This window comes from Eurosta solidaginis, chromosome 5 (genome assembly GCF_040869045.1).
Source record: "Eurosta solidaginis isolate ZX-2024a chromosome 5, ASM4086904v1, whole genome shotgun sequence".
Lineage (NCBI taxonomy): Eukaryota > Metazoa > Arthropoda > Insecta > Diptera > Tephritidae > Eurosta > Eurosta solidaginis.
This window is the reverse complement of record NC_090323.1, coordinates 243,823,350-243,838,208: the sequence shown is the minus strand read 5'-3', so window position 1 is coordinate 243,838,208 and position 14,859 is coordinate 243,823,350. Positions and strand designations below refer to the sequence as shown.

Here is a 14,859-nt window from a genome sequence, read left to right as displayed (position 1 = left end):
ACTCCCTTTCAAAACCCTCATTAATACATTTAATTTGATACTCATATCGTACAAACAGAATTTAATAGAGTCGCCCCTGGCCCACCTTTATGGCGATATCTCGAAAAGGCTTCCATAAAAATAAATTGTTTTCAAAGAATTATTGAAGTGAACGCATATTGGTGTAAATAAATATAAATAATTGATTTTAATTCGAGCTAATTGAATATCTAATTGCATTAGCAGAAGTCAATTAGATTTATAATTGTAAAGGTAAACCAATTTCTTTTTGCTAATGGCAACTAATTGCAATTAGATTTACCATTAGAAAAAAAATTTCAATTATCTAATGGGAATTAGTTGAACTATTTCTAATTGTTTAATGAATTAGAGAATATAAACCAATTGCATCAATTGCTAATTCTAATTGGAATTTAACATGTGTGACCCGAACTTAGCCTTCCTGACATGTTATTTACAAAAATTGATTTTCAGGAGGATAGACATTAAATCCCAAAAAATTTTTTTAAACAAACTAACATTTTCATATTCTATTCACATAAAAAAGAAATTTTTGGTGCCTGGTTTTATTTTATTTTCCACCTTTAGTAAGGAGCTAGGCGAATTCAGTTCCAGGTGTTGTTATCCCATCAGCTTATTGCTTCTTCTTCATTATTTTTGGATCAATGCCTTGTACAACAATATGTCAGTTAATCCAAATCAATGAAAATTTTATTTTTACTTGACATTCTTCTGCACGGAGAGTTGGTTGAATTCGCTTTGCTACCACCTGATAAGGATTCGCCTTGAGTAAGGAGTGATCTTTTTTTAATTGCAGACATAGCAATATAACAAAAATGTATATTATATGAAACACAGCTGAATAAAAAGTGTTAACTTTGTCGACAAGAACAATTACACGAAAATACGTGTCAATCTAATAATCGTTGAAAGCAAAAAAGTGAAAAAACCGAAAACTCCGAATTGAAAAATATCACACCTGCTGAATGACTGCACATGAAAGGCGTATTTAAATTTTTTTTTTTTTTGTGCCTGTAGCTAAAAGTGCAGTGTAGGCATTTATTTTTACAAAAAAAATTTCTAACTTTTATCTGCAACATTTTCATTCTCAGCAATTTTGTTAGTTTTTCATTATATTTTTCACGCGACTCCAAATCCAAGTTTTATTAAAAATTTGCCATTTTGTATACGCAGGAAAATTTTGTGCTCCAACACAAATATAAAACAACAACAACACTGTTTTTTCAATTGTCTCCATTTGTAGACTTTTATAAATATTTTCAACTATTCAAAATCAACTGATTTGTTTCCATTTGTTTATTTTTTTTTTGTGTATTTCACAGGATCACCGACTAAAGCACATGGCTGAGCTACAGCAATCCGTTGTTACAGACCAGGATGCATGCCATCAAATACAAACACAAATCCTGCAATTTGAGGAAAATTTAGAACGTTTGCATTGCGAGCAGTTTCGTTTGCGTTGTTATATGGCGTCATTGCAGAGCGGTGAATTACCAAATCCAAAAGTAAGTAAATATGCAAACACAGAAATAAATATGTTTAATAAAGTCGTGTAAATATTTTTGTTTAATTTCAAGTGGAGAAGCATGCGATTCATTGTCGTTTGAATGTCTCCATAACTTGAAGGATAACTAAAAAATTGATTCCAAAAAAAATTGTGATTATATTGTAAAGAATTTTGGGAAATTCCGCTTATTTGAAACCTTCTGCTAACGTTCGAATCACTGAACTGTCGAATAAATAACTCCAATATTCTGCATTGCAAAATGGTTTTAATTAGACTACTTTGGGAGTAGTACAATTATACTTCACAATTATACTGCACTTCGCAACTAATAGAGTGTTAATATCAAACTGATTAGTTATTACTCAGCTTGCGCTGCTTTTATACTCTCGGTTTCCTCGTTCACCCATTTCTCCATAAATATTCCGGAGAATAGAAAAGAGAGAAAACTCTTAAACACTCCAAGAGCCATCTCACCTTCTCTCGGCAGCGTCCATAATTTCGAGCCACATACATCATGGCAGATTAATATGAACACATTGAACCCTCTAGGTCATACCACCCCTTGTGCCTCCCAGTTTAAGTTTGATTTTTCTTCTCTTTAGCATGAATGGCAGTAAACTAATTTCCATTGGGCTTATATCCCTGCCAGTCATAGGTGGTTTGAAAGATTGATGTGTTTTGTTATCGAAATCTACTGAGAAGTCAATACAAGGGCTGAGGGCTATATATTTTTTAAGTATTAAAGCCTTTATAATTTTTTCCGTGAGGGTGACTTTTCCAATAGGCTGATGTTCTCCATACGTTTTTGGAGAAGCGAATTAAAGCTAATGCTGTCAGAAACAGTAATTGCTTTATCCAAATATGCAAAGTTATCCTACTGAAGTTCTCCGCATATTGCTCTTAGGACACTAACGATGCAGATAATGAACGAACGAGGCCTTATAGTACAGTACTACGCACTACATACTGCTTTCTCAAAAGCATCCCCTTACACACTATTGCTTTCCCAGCAACTGATTGGTTGATCGGAGCTTCTTTTCTATTTTTATAACAAAAAATAATACTCATAGGAAGATTCCCCTTCTTATACTTAATTCCATACAGAGATAAACCCGCAGCGTTATCATCAATATGATGTCCTCCATCAACTGAATAAGTATGTACGTGTATGTAAACTTCCCATACGAGTATACTTAACACTTCAACCCTGCAAAAAGCAAAGGGAACAACATCACCGCTTTTCTAAAATGGAACAACATTTCCTTTATCCCAGTTAGCATCTTAAGTTCTTCAATTTTATACTGTTGATAAAATCTTAAAAGCCTAAGTGCAAGTTCCTCATTACGCAAGTTAGATTTTATACTCGTATGCTTAATCATTTGTCGTAATCTCAGCAACAATGCGTTCCTTAGGCTAATACGAGAATATTTATTTTTATAATAGCAACAATATATTTGAATATTTACATATGAACATCTTGTACATGTTTTTATTGCCGTACTTATATCATATTTCATAAGAATATTTAACAGAGATATGATTATCGATAAAAACGTTTATAAGTAGCAAATGCTGAAGGGGATCTTAGCAAAAAGGGTTCATAAGAAGGAGTAAACTTAAACATTGCTGTTATATAACAACATACGTGCATATAGTTTATGTATTTATGGACATATTAACCCTACTTATCTACTTATTTATACTAATACAGTGTCCTATGAGAATATCAGGATTATTTGTTACTTTGCCCGTTGCGTGAACCCAGGATCTTCGGTGTGGTAGGCGGAGCACGCTCGCCGCTGAAATTGAAATTCGACGGTTAAAATTGCGAAATTGGGAAATCTTGCAAACGATTTTTGATTAATGCCTGTGAATTCAGAGCCTTGAAACAAGATTCAGAACTCGATGACACAAGATGAGGGGAAAAACATTCGCTAAATTTTTCCTAGTTAGGAAATTTTCCGGCCTAGTTTTAAGTAACTTTCAGAAACTTTAAAATAAATCTTAAAACCATACTAAAGCGCTGTATTTAGGATAAGAAATGTATTTAGATGAAGCAGGGATTGAGATGTTTAGAGATGGATATAATTAAAAAATCCTTTGTACAATTCCCGTTTACAATACTATGACCTGGTACCCACATCAGCACCGTGATTTACCTAGAGCCTAACTCGCTTAGAGACTGTCTGCAATCTATTGATACCTTTGACAAAGCAGAGGAAATGGTTCAGCGCTTCAACACTTAAGGAGAGCGGATGTTTTTAAACGATTTTATTTAGCTTAACTCTGTGTTGTATTGTTTACGAATTTTGTAAATGAAATTTAAGTAACTTTTTCATAAGGTACAAGCTTGAAACTTGGAATATAGTTCGCCACCCCATGACAATGTAGTAAAACATTACGTGACGCGTAGCATAACCTGATTAAGGTTCAGCTGGTCTTACTTACACATATATGAAAATATTATTTGTAAAGATTTGAGCGGTTGACTATCTATAGAAAATTGACGCGACCCACAGTTTTACTTATTTGTCTGATCAACGCCCTAGATTGATGGTGAGTGTAAAGACTAGTACCTATGGCCCACCTAATTATTTTCTAGCTTTTAGTATTATTATTACCTAATGTAAGTATTGTTTCCATAAAAGTTAAAATTTGTTTATAAAATTTTTTTGTTGGAGTATATATGATTGCCACATCAATATTATTGTGATTTTGGTCGTTTTATAACAAATTAAGCCATCCTTGTTTCCAATAACTCACCCCAATCGGGAACACCAAGGGAGCATCACCCACTTCAGTGAACGTCTCTCCTTTACTCGGCAGCACATTCAGGATCATACATCTTTCCGATAACTTTTCTCTCAAAAAATTCAAGTGCCATCTCATCTTTTCTTAACACCGTCCATGCCTTCGAGCCATATATCAGGATAAGTATTATGGGCCACTTATAGATCGTGATTTTGGTTCGTCGAAAGAGAACTTTACTCTTCAACTGCTTTCTCAATCCAAAGTACCACCGAGATTTTCAATCTTAAAATAGCATTTCATTCCGCGTTGTTGTTATTGTTGTTGCAGCGATAAGGACATTCTCCGAAAGCCTTGGGGAGTATAATCGATGTTAATGGTCCTTTGCTGTTTACAGATCCGGTACGTTCCGGTATCAAGCCCGACCAACTCGGAAACGATTTTTTATGACCACATGCGACCTTCTAGGGCCCACAGCGGGTTAGGGGGTCAGAATATACCCGCGGTAGGTATGCCTGTCGTAAGAGGCGACTAAAATACCAGATTCAAGGGGCTCTGTAACGCAAACCTTCAGATTGCCAGCGCAATATATAGCTTCTCCAAACTCAATTGTCAATCTCACCTATCCGCGGCGAATCCTGTTTCACTAACAGACGAGGCTCTGGCGACCCCAAGCTCATCATGGCCTGAAGGTTCGGGGTCGCCAGAGCCTCGACTGTTAATAAAACAGGATTCGCCACGGATAGGTGAGATTGACAATTGAGTTTGGAGAAGCTATATATTGCGCTGGCAATCTGAAGGTTTGCTCTACACAGGGTTTGGAGAAGCTATGTTTTGCGCTACCGCGGGTATATACTAAGCCCCTAACCCGCTGGTGATAGTATGTCATTCCTCCTTCTCATAAATAATCGCAACTTGCTTGAGTATTGCTGATGAATTTGATAAGAAAAATCTGTGGTAATGGGTATGATCTAATAGGAGACATCTACAACAACCAAATCTGACATTATGTTTGAAAACTGAACTTGAGCTTTCTAATTCAGATTATTTGTAGACATTAGGTAGTATCCCCGGCAATATTCACATAGATCTCTTAGCGTGCATGGGTGTAACTGAATCGATGTGGGTAATTCGGAACTCTCTACAACTTACTTAGTTAGATAATGATTTGCCTCGCGTCTGCTAAGAAAACCACACTACATCCTGGGCACTACATCCTGAATTGTGGAGAGACGCTTTTGACCTCAATTGAAAAGCAAACAGTCTGCCGAAAAATATGTACTCACCAAAGCACATACGTCAATTTTATTTGGGGTTTTATTGACGCACGGCCCAATAATTGTTCATGCGGTACATCTAATCCTAATCGAAAACCTTTCTTGTAGCAGCTGTGTGGAGAATGATTAGGTGATATCATTGAGTCACTTACTGCTTAACTCTCGATATTTTGTCAGAATTATACCAACGTATTTCAATCGCGGCTCATTTGAGTCCCAGTGGCACTCATCCTAATCTTCTTCGTTGCTACTATTTCGATTCTCTATATAGCTATTGCTCGCGTCGCCACTATCTCATTTGGTATCATAACAGATTTTCTTGCTATTGAAGTGTGCTTCCTATGCCGGGATAACTACCACTAAACCTATCGTAACCTAGGGTTATGTTTCCCCATTTCCAACTTCATATTTATCTTCTTGTCAGCCTTGTCTTCATTAGACAATTTCATTCATTTCATTAGAAAGACATTTTGCAGTTCTTATAGTCGGTAAGACTACTTCGATTAGTTTGTACTGGTCAACCAGTCTGATTTTAATGCCGACATCCCTTACTTCAGAATATCGTGGTTTAAGTTTACGTGTTAAAGTTGGAGCATTGAGTGTTAAGTTAGGATGAATCTATGACATATCACGACCTGCTATTATGGGATATGTCCCTTGAAGCATCCCAGTTAGTTTTTTTTGAAATTAGTGTGGTTCGGAGTTCAGTTATTACGTTCATTGAGTACGGGCCACGCTCCAGGTAAGATAAATTTCGAAAAATACGAATCGCAGACCCCAATTTCTATATAGCAAAACTATCGTCATCTTCATTTCCAGCAATCATCGTGCCTATCCTGTACTTTCTTATGCTTCAACTTGTTTGCGTCTTCCATCTTCGTTTAAATTTTTTGCTCTTTTAACCCTCCGATTTATTTTCGTGAATAACTTTACTGCTACCCACTCGATCATGAAAAGCTTTAGTGACTTTTTAAGTTTATAGACGGTCTTTATAATAATTCTGAAAACGATATTTTTTCTTTTTATTTTATCTTTTTTTTTGTACCAAAGTTGATTATGTCAAATTTTAGTGTTGTCGTTTGGCTAGAGGAACATATTTTTAAGCCTATAAGAGCTCATAGTACGTATTCATTTCAAAATTTATCAATAAAAATTCAAACTTATTTCTGGGTAATCACAGTATGCGACGAGGTTTCTTCAAAATTTAAATAAAAATTCTAATATTTGTGAATAAAGTTCAAACTGTCAAATTTCGTGTGGCCAGACAACAACGCTAAGATGTGTTGTATTTATTCACCGCTAATCGGAGGGTTAGTAGTTTGCATTATTTTTCGATTGCTCTGATCAAATTCACCTTCTCTTCCTGTCTTCTTGCAGTTATGCCAGCTCAACAATTTAGTTACTGGGCTAGTCCATTCGTAAAGACTGTTTAGATGAACAAAAAGAATATATGGCACGTCTGAGCAGATGTAGTAAGACATTGGAGTTGACGGTATTCGGTGTCCCCGAACTTAAACCTCTGTTTTCTGAGTTATAACAATGTTTTATCTTATATTTTATTAAATTTATCTAATATTTTTGCAATAAATGCACATTAATAAAACTTTGCACATATGACTTACTAAAAAAAAAGTAGCAGCTTATCATAACAACAAACATTAGCTTCTGCAATTTTTCACTCATATTTACATTGAAGAATTTTTCTTTCATCCAACAAAGCCAACTAATGCAGCTGCCGTGATTCATTGTTTCTCTTACTCTCTTTTCTACACCCCTGCACTGACTTTTCTTTTATTGCTTTTTTTTATATTTTCACACATTCACAATGTTAAAAGTGGAATCTGAAGTAAGACAGACAAATAGTTAGTTAAGAGTCAAGACTCAATGCGCTCAACTTTGCACTCAACTCCACTTAGCCATTCATAGTGAAATGTAAAGGCATTTATGGCTGATGTGTGGCAACGATTGCCTTTTTATATTGCACGCTCATTTCGCATATCAACATTGCGATAAATATTTGTATGCTGGGTTGTGGCTGTGCAGATGTGTCACGCGTTTAAATGTGTGTGTGTACAAGGATAACAAGCTGAATAAATAGCACAATAAAACAAACAAAACAAGTAGGGTGTCTAATTTCGGTTCGAACTGAAAAATTTATACTCAGCATGAGTTTCGATGCAGCTCATTTCAGACAAATTACTTTTTTGAATTTTTTTACGAGGCATTAATTTTTTTTGAGGCTCTAGAAATCTTGTGTTATGCTTGATCGGAATATTATTTTAGTCAACGACCCTTTTAAATATCTCTTATATAAAAGAGGGCGTGGTCTTTATCCAATCCCGTCCATTTTTTCTAAAAATATTTCCTGCGATAAGAAAAATATGAAAGAAAAAGCGAACGAAAGGGCGCATCACTTGAAGCTTGCTCCGTAGACTTCCCAATTAGACTGGGCGAGATTAAGCGAAGGCGAGAGGTGCACATGATCGGCCAAGCGGGATAGGCGTGGGTTCAAGCGCGGGGCTGTAGGTTGAACTGGCCGGTCCATGAGGACCTCACATAGACTGATTGAGTCCGTAGTGTTGCGGTGCTGTAAAGTGTCGAAGATTATGTGTAGGTCTTACAACCTTAGATTAACAAAGTTTCTTCTATCATTAAAAAGAGAGGACTGTAGACTCATGACGGGTATTTTCACTGGACACTGCCTTCTGGCGTCACATGCCTTTAAGTTAGGCTTACCCAGTGATAGCAGATGTAGGAAGTGCGGGTTGGAAGAGGAAACGATCGAGCACGTTCTGTGCTCGTGCCCTGCACTTGCCAGGCTAAGACTCCAGCTATTAGGAGTGATACCGCTGTCAGATCTAGAAGGAGCAAGTGGCATAAGTCCTAGGAACTTTCTAGTGTTTGCCAAGAGGACGTTGTTATTTTATAACATAGGCCTTGGTTTTGGAAGTCTTGGCGGCCACCGTGGTGTGATGGTAGCGTGCTCCGCCTACCACACCGTATGCCCTGGGTTCACACCCCGGGCAAAGCAACATCAAAATTTTAGAAATAAGGTTTTTCAAGTAGAAGAAAATTTTTCTAAGCGGGTCGCCCCTCGGTAGTGTTTGGCAAGCGCTCCGGGTGTATTTCTGCCATGAAAAGCTCTCTGTGAAAACTCATCTGCCTGGCAGATGCCGTTCGGAGTCGGCATAAAACATGTAGGCCCCGTCCGGCCAATTGGTAGGGAAAAATCAAGAGGATCACGACGCAAATTGGAAGAGAAGCTCGGCCTTAGATCTCTTCGGAGGTTATCGCTCCTTACATTTATTTTATTTTTAGGCCTTGGTTTTTGATACGGTTTGGTCGTTAAAACAAACTTCTGGTAACACTACGGACTCAATCAGTCTAAGTGAGGTCCTCATGGACCGGCCAGTTCAACGTAACCTAACCTAAGAAAAATATGTGTACTTAAGTTTATTACGATATGTTAATTTTTATTTTAATATATACATATTTTTAATATAATTATAATTTATCCCGAAACATAGAAAAATGCTTGGTCATTAAAAGGCGGTGCCACGCCCATTGTCAAAAATTGTAATTTTTTCCTTTTTCTTGTTGTAATTTCACTTTGGAAATGAAACACCAAAGATATAGCTTACTTCATTCATCCACGACTCTTTTAAAATCTTTTGTGTAAAAGTGGGCGTGGTCTTAATCATTTCGTAAATTTTCCATCGAAGCATTCATTCTAGAAAAGGCAACCCCTCTGCCGAATTTTGTTATGATAAGTTTAACGGGTTTTCTCTTATGATTAATAATATTTGTAAAATTAATTTTATAACAAGTGGCCGGTGCCACACTCATTTTCAAAAAATTTGTATCTAGGGTCTCAATATCAGTCCTCATATTAAATTTTAACATTCTAGGTGTATTACTTACTAAATAATCAGGTTTTTGTGTTTTCCAAAATGGTATATATGTAAATAGTGGGCGTGGTTATCATCCGATTTCACTCAAAGAACCCATGTACCAAAAATACCAATAAAATATCTCAATACTGTGCACAGACAGACGGACGGACATTACCATGGACGAGCATACATGATTAAATCAATTTCCTTTTTCATCCTGAGAATTTTCCTTTATGCTACTACGATTAACCATTATAATACCAAAGTTAATATACTCTGTGTGCAAAGCACGCTGAGTATAAAAATACGCAGAAACACACTGACAATATTATAACACCAACAATATGCAGCTAAATGGCACTCATGAAAACGGTATGATTTATTATTAACATACGTGCACCTCCACTCACATACATATATACGCTCCAGTTTACATACAATTAGGCATACAGACAAAAGTTAAAGAATGATGGGAAAATGTCGTTTAAAAATTGTAACGCTCGTACTGTCGGGTATATACATTAATCTGGGTCGATTTATATGGACGAAAGTTAACCGATATCGCTCCATCGATTTCTCGATAGGATCCGGGCTCAGGAAAAAAAGCTCCACTACGCATACCCAATAAAATAATTTTCGAGTCTACCAAACAAAATGGCGAAAGGGTCAATTTTTCGACCAAAACACTCCCCAAAACCAAACCAACATTTTTTTTTTTCAAACACTGTTGTAAAAACGTTGTCGATAACAGTTTTTTGCAAAAAAAAATATTTTTTTTTGCAGGCTGCAAAATTATTTTTTTGGTATGAGTAGTGGAATTTTTTTCCTGAGCCCAAATCCTATCGAAAAATCGATGGCGCGATATCGGTTAATAAATCGACCCAGTCTAATATACATACATATGTACCTGCCAAAGACGCCTGCATATTCCTTTTATAAATGTTTGCTGTGTTTGTTTGTATATGAAGTGATTTTCCCCGAGGATATTTGCCTTACACTTAGTTTTTAAATTTACAGAAGCATTCCCTTACTACGGTGTTATGAATTCCTTTGATTCTGTCAACATGAAAGCCTTTATAAATAAATATTTAAATTTTTAATATGAATGTACTTATGTACGTGGGGTTTTTTAAAACAAGCTTTTCTGAAAGTCAATACCAGAAAACAGGTACATATGGATGTGCAAGTATGTGCGACAACATGAACATATCGCTTATTTACTTCAATAGTGTCATAACTCAAAAAACACAATTTTCCAGGAGAGCCATTCAAAAATTTTAACTGCCATATGGGGCGCATATAAAGGCATAATTTCATTTGTATAGCACGTGGTAAAATTTTAACTAATCACAAACATATTTTTATACAAGATAGATCATGATATTGGGTACGTTTGTATGTTATTAACTCAAAAGTCATATTTTTTGAGTTATTACACTATTGAAGTAAATGAGAGATATGCGCAAGTACATTGATTGCTATGCACGTACGATTTATTTTTTACCAGAAATATGCAGTTTTAAGGAAACAATGAAATGTAAAAAGATATTAAATTCTTCACCGATTGAATCAAATTATTTTCATTCATCAGCATAAATTTAGGAAGTGGTGCATTGAAGTTGTACATTTTGGGAAAATGTTACCCAGAGCAATATGGAGGAGCGTAAATACTACAAAAGAAATTAAGTTTTACGTTTGTTGAGTGAATATATAAAATCAATTAAGAATTAAACCTGTGGTAACTTTAAGTGCATGATGGCAAATCAGTGAAAATAAAGATTCAGGTTAATGTTGTTCTTACAGAGAATAAATGTGACTGAGCTGTAATATCAAACAGAATACACTTGAAGGAAAGCGAAACGCGAATGGAAAACGAGGTCTTTCTGCTAAAAAAGAACCAATTAAATAATTAAAACGTGAAATCACAGGCATATTTTGAAGACAAGGTCTCTTCAAGCGTTCAATTAACAACATCGTACTTAACGACTATAACCGTCATAGATACATGGTCTATGCTGAGGCACGAATTGGATACAAGGCCCCTCCAACCGTCCATATAACAGCATTAGGACAAATGATTATTGATTAGCGTTGTATATTGGAACGATGTTCCGTCATCCCTTGTCAAACTTGTGTTCGAGGCAGACCCGGGTTTGGCGTTGTGCCATCGTCAGTGTCGATTTTCGTTATGATCTTTTGTTGTCGTTTATCTTGTATTTATAGTTCGTAATTACATGAGCAGGTGTTGTCAAAATTGATGCTTGTATATATGTGTATGTGCTGTGTGTTCATTCAGAACTGAGGATGTTTTTTACTGATCGATTTGTGTGGCAGGTAAAAGTCAGTAATTCTAATCGTTTGACCTTCTTTGTGTGTTTGTTGCTTTGGTGCGTTTATTTTTTTGTGTTGATTCGTTGTCGTGTGTTTGTCTCTTATACCTGTGTGTTTACTTTGTTTCTTGTAAACAAGTTTTAAAGGCTTCAATATTGTGTCAGAAATTGTGTTTATCTGTACGTTTATTATTCTACATTCTAATGTTTTCTGTTTGTAGATTTCCATATTTCCGAGTACGTCTAGAGGTCGGACTTTTACTTATATGTGAAGGACCCTAACTGTTTTATTGGGTATAGGGAACATTCATTTTTGACCATGTGAGTCGCGAAGTTAGAATCTGGTATAATGTTTTTAATCCGTGTTTTTTTGTTGTAATCTCTAATGTGTTCTATGAACATCGTTCTTATTTGCCGTAATATTTGTCTTACATATGTAACAGTGTTTTCATCCGCAGGTAAGCTTGTATACGCCGTGGCTGCTAAACGGATCCTCTGAATTAGTGTTGGTTCTTAGTTTTCACCCTAGATTGTTCGCTGTTAATGTTGTATTTTTTAAAAAAGTTTGCCAATGTATATGTATGTTGCCTTTTCAGTATATGTCATAGCCGTTCAGGTGTTATCATTTTCCTTTTAATTATTTCTTTTCCATTCTACAGGCGTCTTTCTGAGCTTATCTACTAGTGATTTTTTATTTCCATTGTTTGCAGCAGTGTTATATATGATTTCAAACTCTCTCTTATATGCCCCTCGTGTAAGAGGTGTTCTTTCAAGTCTATGTGCCAAATGCCTTAACGCGGAATTTTATGCTCTTGGGGGGTGATTTGAGGTATTATGTATTATTTTGTCGGTGGCCGTTGGCTTTCTATATATATTGTAGTTAAATCTTTTGGCACCTTTGTCGATATTTATCGTGAGGTCTAAATAATTGATTCCTCCGTCTTTTTCGGTTTCCATTGTGAGTTTTATATTCCCGTGCTGCTTTTTGAGGTACTCCAGTACAAGCTCCTCGTTATTAGTAATTAAAACGCATATTATGTCATCCACGCTTAATTTGGACTTCAGCTCCTGTATGTACTTTGCTTCCAGATTTTGTATGAATAAAAAAATGTAAGGCGCGATAACCTCCACAGAGATTTTAGGCCGAGCTTCTCTTCCAATTTGCGTCGTGCTCCTCTTGATTTTCCCTATAAATTGGCCGGACGGGACCTACATGTTTTATGCTGACTCCGAACGGCATCTGCAAGGCAGATGAGCTTTCACTAAGAGCTTTTCATGGCAGAAATATACTCGGAGCGCTTGTCAAACACTGCCGAGGGGCGACCCCGCTTAGACAAATTTTCTTCCAATTGAAAATCCTTATTTCTAAAATTTTGATGTTGCTTTGCCCGGGGTGTGAACCCAGGGCATATGGTGTGATAGGCGGAGCACGCTACCATCACACCACGGTGGCCGCCATTTTGTATGAACACTTCCATAAGAATGGCTGATGTGGGGCTTCTCATTCTAAGACCGTTTGCTTGTCTATATATTTTATTTTTGAATTGAAAATAGTTTTGACCTAAAGTAGTTCTTTGTGTATTTGCATACTTTTCCCTTTATCTTTTTGTATTATGAACTATAGTTGAGCTAACTATGTCCAAAGTATCCGATAGTGCTACTGATGGGTATATATTATTAATTACATACATTTCGATTTTGATTTTTTATTGCCAAATATCAGATTTTTTCTCTTTGTTTGATGCAATATAATCACTTTCTCAATTACGTATGATGTATAAAAATTGTAGCTTATTGGAAAGCCTTAAAAAAATTTAGCGCAAGTTTTCTTACGGTCCTTACGATTTTCCTGAACCTTTAAACTTAAATTATCTATCTAAATGGGACATTGCTCAAAATAGATTCCATATGCAACAATAAAAAAACAAAAACAACAAAAACATTAATTTGAAATTATCACAGTTGCACATATTCACATTAAATATTGATTTATAAATTTTTTTTTTTAATCTCTGTCGAAAAATCAAATCTGAACAAGTTTTTTATGTATCACATTCCTGTATTTATCTGGCGTCAATTATAGAGACGCAGTGATTGCTGAATTTTTACTCAACGGCCAACATCGTTTGGCGGATAAGCACCAATTAATGATGATAACTAACATGTACGTAATTTCTCCATTCGAGTAAAAGCTGTAACCATATATTGGTAGCAGTATCCAAAGAAGCCTTTCACAGCAGATATGTTCATGTTGTACTTAATATCTCTCAAATAGAAAAACATTATTATTATTATTTTTTTTTTTTTTTTGAGATTTTACTTGCTCACAACTTTAGAATGTTAATAAGTGTTATTATCATATACTCTCCTTACATGATTTCTTTTTTTGATTTTTAAACTATGTACTCTTATATTTACAGTCCTTACTCACACATGTATCACGGCCAACAAAGAATATTTTAAACAAATTGGGCGTTTTCACTGTTTCATCGTTTCATGCATTCATTTGTGCTCGTTCGCCATCTTTGCTGAATAATTTATTGGCTGGACGTGGTGCTACAAAACGTCGACCACCAATGCTATCTCGTTCGAATAGCGGCTCTAGTCGGCGTTCCATGCAGGTGAGTTTAAGTTTAAGAATTACATGATAGGAGGCTCAGCATTGCCGTTTCGTAGATGTCTTTATTTATTAGAAATGTTTGGTGATCATTCAATTTTGTGGTTTTACAAAAGAAAACTACGCTACTAGTACAGATAAAAACATGTGTGTATGTAGCTCACACAATTTTCTTTTTTCAAGTCTGATATTGTAACGAATTGGTACAGATGTGTACTCCATTTTGGAATGAAGTTTTATCAGTATTTGTTTCACAAAAAACCGATGAGTCGTCGGTAATAAGTTGGTAGCACACCGATAAAAATCGTTTACTTTTCGATAACAAATCGATAACACTTTCATAACTTATCGCTGGCTTTTTGATGAAACGATTATATACCCATAACAAATCGGTAATACGCCGATAGCGAATGGGTAAAAGATTGAGAAATTGATAACTTTTTCGTAGCAAATCGATGTAACTCTT

General features: G+C 35.7%; 1 protein-coding gene across 9 annotated transcripts in view; it reads left to right on the top strand.

The window, feature by feature from the left end:
* sif (still life) overlaps positions 1-14,859 on the top strand; it is an 843,636-nt gene that overhangs the window by 545,631 nt on the left and 283,146 nt on the right. For all 9 annotated transcript variants that reach the window (XM_067789261.1, XM_067789264.1, XM_067789263.1 and 6 more), the window contains 2 exons: positions 1,344-1,526; positions 14,197-14,397. In XM_067789261.1, coding sequence (XP_067645362.1) covers positions 1,344-1,526; positions 14,197-14,397 — 384 coding nt within the window. The remainder of the gene's footprint in view (positions 1-1,343; positions 1,527-14,196; positions 14,398-14,859) is intronic.